The following is a 7,665-nucleotide window of genomic DNA, read 5'->3' on the forward strand; positions in this document are numbered from 1 at the left end:
ACTTATAAAACTAGCGACATGAACTGAAGCTAGGAAAGGAGGGCAGGAATTCTTATTCTTCAAAATGTTTGATATGAGCATTAAGATGGTTGCTTCTCAGTGTTTAAGAAAGATGAGTTTATGTGGCCGATACACTGTAGCAGTTTGTGTAGCACTGCTGCTGCATTTGTTTCCTGTAGATATACTGATTATATACTGTTTCAATTTGTCTCCAGATGGTTTTTCATGAAGAGGAGCGGAGGATCCTGTCACTGAACAGCAGTCCCTGGATCCCACAGCTTCTGTATGCCTTCCAGGATAAAGAACATGTCTACCTGGTAAAGCTGCAGGGATCTTGAGGATGAACTGAAATTAATGTTTCAATTTCTCCTTGTCAGAAGAATGTTTTAAAGGTCTTTTGCAAACGGCCATAGGTCAGAGGGGAGTAATGGGGTAATAAAAATGCCAAGCAAATGACACACACTGTGTAGGACTTGTTGGGAGTAATATACATTTAAATACCAAGGGTCACAGTGTAGAGCTTTATGCTGTAGTATCAGTCTGGAGGTAGTCTTTTAATACGAACTGAAAGAAAAAAGTGAGGGATCAGAAAGATGAATTTACTCACAGAACCAACCATGTTATGGTTTCATATTGTTTATAATAGGAGATTAAAAAAATATCCATGATGTTATTTTCTAGGTGCTCTTTACACAGAGAGTAACATTTTATAAAGGCGACTGTTTTTAATGGCATCGTTCATATGAATTGTTATTTAATTGAGCTGAAACCCGTGTAGCAGCAGTGGCAAGGAATGATCCACTGAGCCTTTCCCAGTGGTGACTTTTAGTGTTTTTTGGTATATTCTTATATTGGTTGATAGTATTAAAGTTATTTTATACTCCTTAATGTCTTCATATATGTTTAATATATTCTTCCACATTCTTCCTAAGTCCACAGTTAGGTGAGGAGAATAGTCTGGATGTGTTTATTTATACTCCTAAACTAGAAGCAGGGAGAAAAGGCTGATTTCCTTCAAAAGTGAAAACAAATCATGAATTCCTATTCATATTTTATGTACAAAGCAGTGTACACGACAGCTCTATTGGAAGGTGTATGGGGTTTTTTTGTTGTTTTTTTTTTTTTTTTTACAGCCGTGGTTTCCCGAACGTGGAAAGATCTGAAGTGAGCAATGAAATGAACAAGTTGTATGTAGAGGAAATGCTTTGAAGTATGGGCAGGGAGGGATAGTTAGCCTCAAAAGAGGGAAAAAAAAATCACCTTCCAGCAACTTCAAAGTGTTGTTGTGTTATGATGTTAGCTTGCAGGCTAGCCACCAGTAGAGCCAAGAGTCACCAGGGTTTTGTTAAGATTAGCGACATTATTCAGCGCTGGCGACTGCATTGAGCAGGGCCTCTGACGTGCTGTGTGCAGTCTTTGAGCTGTGATTTAGTACCTAACTGCCACTGAAATCACAACGTCACATTCCAGAAACTACGACTGCAAAAAAGTGAGAAAGATATGCCAGTCAAGAGCTGAGATCAGTGTTACCTCAAGCTTGCTGTGTTTGACCTATAGGAATTGTATATTATATATGAATTTAATGTGTCTTCTCATTTGTCTCTGGTTAAGGATATGCTTAAACATACCCCGTTATAGCCTAATCTTTAGCCGTGAAGCATCGTGTCAATCTTGTCCTCATCGAGGAGGATGTTAACCTCACAAAGAATATATTTTCTGTGACGACTTGTTAGACCGGCTTAAGGTGTAGCAAAAAGCATTTCCTGCCTCGACAAGCCAAATACTGTATACTGCCCTTTGTTTTTCTTTCACTCTCCCTCTCCTTATACCTCCCCACATGCCCCCTGTATGTATGTCTCCATTCTTCCTCCTCCTCCTCTCTTTTCACTCCCCCTCTGTCTCACCCTGCTCCCTAACTGAGCATGGAGGAAAATACAAAGCATCCATCTTTATCCGTGTGTCAGAGAGGCACCCAGTCTCCCTGTTGCTAGGTAACACTGGAGAATGCTCCCGTTCATTCAGACTCGCCGACCATTCATGCACCAGGGGCTCTCGCCTGTTATGGCTGCCACCATATAGCTCAAATCAGCCTGACCAATGCTTTTCATCTCAGTAAGCAGACAGCAGAAAGGGGAACTTGAGTCAAACATGACCATGGTTGATTTGTTGATGTGTGTGTCTAAACTTTGAAGATGCTTATTGAGGTATCTTTTTTGTTGTTGTTAATGCAGTTATTGTTGGTGTATGTGTATTTTTAGCTATTGAAGACCAGTCTGTGCAGATTCAGAGATAAGTCTGCAACAGTATCCTGTGAATCTATGATGAGGAGAGAAACCCTATAAGCTTAAATAGAGCTTTGGTCAGAGCTCAAACACACACGCTCCCATACTCTTTACTTTGTTTTTCTTTCTAAATATAGCTCTTATTTATGGGCATTCATAAATGTTTCAACAGCATGTGATTCTGTTCATTTTAATCATATTCAAACACATTCATTTAAATTCCAGGTGCTGGCTATAGTTTTATAGTGTCAATATCTGACAGCATACAAATGTGTCTTCAGGCGATGGAGTACTTGCCAGGCGGCGATCTGATGTCCCTGCTAAACCGATACGAGGATCAGTTTGATGAGTCCATGGCTCAGTTCTATTTGGCTGAGTTGGTAGAGGCCATTCATGCTGTCCACCAGCTGGGCTATGTCCACAGGTAAGACACCAGCTACTGAACCCAACCTCTCAATGATGAGGTCCGCATGTTTTAAGGCTTTAAGGAACGACACAGTTAAGGAAAGAGATCCTAAGTTGGTACTTGTACTCTTACATTTTCACTACATACCATTCTTTGTTTTCACTTGAAGGCCAAATGCTCATAATTCTGGACCTGAAAAATGTAGCATTGTAATTTAACCTAGAGCACTGAGTGTGGTGTTATGTAATACAAAAACATTGCTGGAGTTTACAAATGTATTCCATTATCATCATAGCGGCAGACATATTACAGTACTCAGGCAACAAACAGCTCTGCAAAAGCACTATCAAATCCCTTCTAAACTCTCCACTTGCAGAGATGTCAAACCAGAGAATGTGCTCATCGATCGGACTGGTCACATTAAGCTGGCAGACTTTGGATCAGCTGCCAGGCTGACTGCTAACAAAACAGTAAGTAGATTACAGAGTTTGCTCTATGTATTAACTTCAGTAATGCTTGACGGTAACATCATCGTGTTTTATTAATGTGGTTCCAGGTGGCAGCTCCCACGGTGCCTCTCGGGACCCAGGACTTCCTTTCCCCGGAGGTCCTGGCAGCCATGAATGGGGGCTCTTACAGTACCTACGGGGTTGAGTGTGACTGGTGGTCTCTTGGGGTCATCGCCTATGAGATGATCTATGCCAGGTCACCTTTTTCTGAAGGCACTTCTACCAAGACAGTCAACAATATCCTCAACTTCCAGGTGCACAGATTGTCACCTCAGCTGTGGCTGACACTGATCATTAATTGTAATTGTAATTGTCTGTAACTTAAAATTCCAGGTGTATGAAGACAGGTCCACTTACCATTCCCAGTGTGCTGCAATGGAAATATGCAGTCTGATTTACCTGTAGTAACATCTGATCAGTCTCTGTGTTATGAAATGAATCCTTGTCCATGTTGTTTGCCCACAGCGTTCCCTTAAGTTTCCGGAGCAGCCGCGGGCCAGTAAGCAGTTTGTAGACCTGCTGCAGAGATTGCTGTGTGGAGCCAAAGAGCGACTGGGTTTCCAGGGACTCCGCTGTCACTCTTTCTTCTCTAGTGTAGACTGGAACAACTTAAGACAAGGTAAGGAGATTCCTCTCCCTTGAGACTCTTCTTCTGTCTTTCCAGAAAATGCTCAATGTGGCTTGAAATCACACAATGTTGCTGTAATCACGTCACTGGACAGATGAAATATGAGTAGTTGTCAAATACTAATGTTGTTTATAATATACATAAGTGTGCTGTGTGTGTGTGTGTGTGTGTGTGTGTGTGTGGTTGCGCATAGACAACAAACAGCAATTGCGTTGCCAGTGGTTTTGTCTGTAGTAAAATAATGAGATTCTGTGTGCCGTTGGCAGTAGGCCAGCTCTTTCCTGAGGAAGAGAATGGGAGGGAGGCAGAGACCAGAAGCGAGGCAGACAGAGTAAAGATCTGCAACTCATCTGCTTCTCAACAGACGCAGCACAAATCTTTTACGCTAGTGACACCAGACACGCTCTCTGTGGCGGAAATACATGTGCGTTTGTTGGACGTCATTGTAGCCATCAAATCTCAGACTGAATGACAAGGAGTTTGTTCACCTGACCAGCTGTGGGAAATCACGCCCATAACATTCACATTAATGGATATTTTCTGTGAAGCATGGTCACATTAAAGAACCGCAGCTCTACAGTGGTTCTGTGATTCAGTGCGTATAGCTGCAGGGGTGATAAGTGTTTATTTTGCTGTGCAGAATATCTTGCGTCTTCAGATGAACAAACCAAATCCCCTCCTTTTTGTGATTCTGAAGCTATTATCAAACATTGCCATGCCGGTCATTCCCTCTGAGCTGTTTTTCGGTGATAATGTTCCTATCAGCGCTGAATATTAATTAATCTAGCTGTTTGTTCAAAATCCTCATGATTACCAGCAGGATATGATACAGTTTTTGAAATGCAGGAGCTTTTTGTGACTGTGTGTGTTGAATTGATTTATAAAAAAAAAAAACTCTCTGAAGATTAATTGTATTAATTGATAGTCTGAGTTATAATATATCAAATACAATCTATGAAAAAGAATCAGATACCTAAATGTTTGTATTGAAAACACAGATGTGGTGTATTGATAACTGGACACAGATGGAGCTTTTTATGCTTCAGCTTTGGCTCCAGCTGATTAGCTTGCTCTGCTGCAGTGAGGGAGAGCGAGTGAGCATGTGTATATGAGACAGAGGAGAGGCGGGCGGGAGGGACAGAGAGGCAGCATGTGCATCAACGCGCGACTTACCGCACTCTAGGCTCCCACCGCTCTGCTCCGTTCCTCCTCCCTTCCTTTCTCTCCCCTTTCTCCTTGTTGTGTTTTTTTTTTTCTTTTTTCAAATTTTTTTTTTCTTTTTTACTACTTTGTCCGTCGCTGCTTCCTTTTTTCCTTGCCCTCTCTTACTTCCTCCTCTCATCCTTTCTCCTGCAGTTCTCCCGCCTTTTGTTCCTGCGTTGCACGCTGAAGATGACACCTCTAATTTTGAGGAGCCGGAGCAGGCAGCCCCCCGGCCAGCCTCAGCAGCCCAGCGAGGAGCTCTGCCAGCGGGCTTCCAGGGCCAGGATCTGCCCTTTCTAGGCTGGTTCTTCAGCAGAGCGTTGACAACATTGGCCAAAACTGAGTAAGTGCTACCTGTTTACAAGGCATTGTTTGGCTTATTTTCAAAGACGACCCCCTTTTCCTGTAGTCAATGCAGAGACCTCCTGCATACACCTCTGTAACACACCTTTGTCGGTTAAAGACCCCATGCTACCATTGGCTGCCGTTGTGCCATTAGACTCCTCATTACCACAGCAGCAAATTCCAGGTAGCCTTGTTTCAGGTGACCTAGTGTGATGCCCTGGGTAGTTGGTGGTGTGTCCCTGTCATTAGTGTTATGCCTGTTGGGGCCAAAATGGGTTTGGCCATATGCTGTGTCAGACAAGGAACGAGGGAGGGAGGAATCTCCCTGTTTTCTGGTGCTCTCCTCTTCTGGTTCCCGATTTTGTGCTTTGGGATCACACATAGTTGATCCGATGCATAGATAGATCAAATGAATGGACCAGAGGATGTGAGCTGGCATTATCTTGCCATTGGCACTGATTGGTATGCGGCTGAGTGTGTCAATGAGGTTTGCTGAGAGGTGGAACCCCAGACGTAGACACACTCCCACCCTTGCTGCTGTTATTGTGCTTTCTCTGTTACTGTGCAGCATAATGGGCTTCTGACTTTTATAGCATGGGTTTCGGGACTGTAATTATCCCTAATGGTGTTTGGCTTCTTAACCTCTGATAATAATGCAAGAGGATGGGTTTCATTTCTGTAGCCCCATGGCAGTGCTCTAGCAGGTTAATGGTCCTGGAGACTGCGGATCATGACAGCAGCAGCAACAGAAAGGGAAGAAAAAGCGTTGAGACAGGGAAAAGGATGAGAGCTCAGATTGGGGGAGAGAATCTATTTCTATGGTTACTACCGTGATGTTTTTTTTTTTTTTTTTTCAGTCCCCACCCCCATCTTTACCCGTCTCATCTCCTCCTTTTTTTTCTCCCTCTTCTAATGTCTCTGTCCCTTGCTGTTACACCATCAGTCATCTGCTCATGGTTTTTAACTGAATCCAGTCATTTTCTTTGCTGCATTTGACTAAGAGGAGCTCAGAGCTCATAGAATGTGTCAAATTTGCGTGTGGGTGCATGCATATGCGTCTACACATTTTTCATTATAATCCCAAAAAGGAAGGAGGACTGAATGAACCCAGATCCTAATGAATTGCTAATCATGTGTGTTGGGGTTCCTGCTGTTCTTTTTTTTTTTTTTTCATTTTGTGTAAACTTGTCTGTCTGATTCCTTATTAGTAAAAGTCAACAACAATATCTCCTTAACGGCTTACCTCTATTTTATAATAAGCTATCTGTGGTTAAATGTCAGAAAATCATCTTTGCAAGGTGGCTTGAATGTAGGCTCATAAACTTCTGTCTTTTTTTTTCCTAAAAAATCCTCAAATATCTGCCTTTTTTGCTGAATTATGAGGTAATATACGCCAAGGAGGTGTTTCGGAAAATATACACAATATTCTTTACAAATTGTAAGTATATCTTTGTTTTTGTGTCAGATGGTCTGTCTTTCTGGTCAGTCAACACTTTGGTAAAGAGCAAGAAATCTTGATAACTACTGACCAGATTGCCATGAATGGATAGTCATAGTCCCCAGAGGACAATTCCTAATAATTCAGGTGACCAACTGACTTTTCATCTGGTGCCATCATCTGGTCAGACTTTCCCCTTGACATGATATCTCAGCAACAGCAACAGCCCAGTTGTCAGGAAATCTGTTTAGCACATTCAGGATCTTTGAAGGCTGATTCTTTGTCTTTTAATGACTCTGACATTTCTTTTAGTGCCACCGTCTAACCAAAAATCTGTACTTGGACACAGAAAAAAAATCTAGAGGGCCAAATTGTTGTGAAAATTGCTGTGCCCATTTATACTCTTCAGACTGTAAACCCTTTTTAATACACAATGACCCACAGACCTCCCTCTAGCGCCACCCACAGGACAAGAGTGGTATGACTTCCGTATGTTCTTTTTTTTTTTGTTTCTTTCAAATTATTCTTTTTTTTTTATTAAGACTGTTTCGATTAAAATGGACTGCAAATCCTTTAAAGGTAGAGAGATCCAAGGATTTAGCGACGCCCCCTTGTTTTACCCCTGCGCTTCCAAACGTAGAGGAAAAACGTTGGAACACATGTAGCCCCCCATCTAGAGCCAGTGTTTGGTTTGTCCTTTGTGAGCTACTGTAGAAATGGGGCATTTCAACATGGCGGACTCCATGGAAGGAGACCCGTGGCGTCCGTAGATGAAAAATAATTTTGAGATAACAAACGCATAACAATTCCTTTATTCAGGTGATTATACACTAGTAGTATGTACAGGGAGATGG

At 42.2% G+C, this 7,665-nt stretch overlaps 1 protein-coding gene across 2 annotated transcripts in view; it reads left to right on the top strand.

Annotated features, from left to right (window-relative positions):
• Positions 1-7,665, top strand: part of cita (citron rho-interacting serine/threonine kinase a) — a 34,771-nt gene that overhangs the window by 2,198 nt on the left and 24,908 nt on the right. For both annotated transcript variants that reach the window (XM_035662871.1, XM_035662870.1), the window contains 6 exons: positions 216-317; positions 2,564-2,706; positions 3,065-3,158; positions 3,245-3,451; positions 3,663-3,816; positions 5,182-5,371. In XM_035662871.1, the coding sequence (XP_035518764.1) occupies positions 216-317; positions 2,564-2,706; positions 3,065-3,158; positions 3,245-3,451; positions 3,663-3,816; positions 5,182-5,371 (890 nt within the window). The remainder of the gene's footprint in view (positions 1-215; positions 318-2,563; positions 2,707-3,064; positions 3,159-3,244; positions 3,452-3,662; positions 3,817-5,181; positions 5,372-7,665) is intronic.

Source organism: Morone saxatilis, unplaced genomic scaffold (genome assembly GCF_004916995.1).
Source record: "Morone saxatilis isolate NCDOM2014 unplaced genomic scaffold, NCSU_SB_2.0 Contig18, whole genome shotgun sequence".
In the NCBI taxonomy this organism is placed as follows: Eukaryota; Metazoa; Chordata; class Actinopteri; family Moronidae; genus Morone; species Morone saxatilis.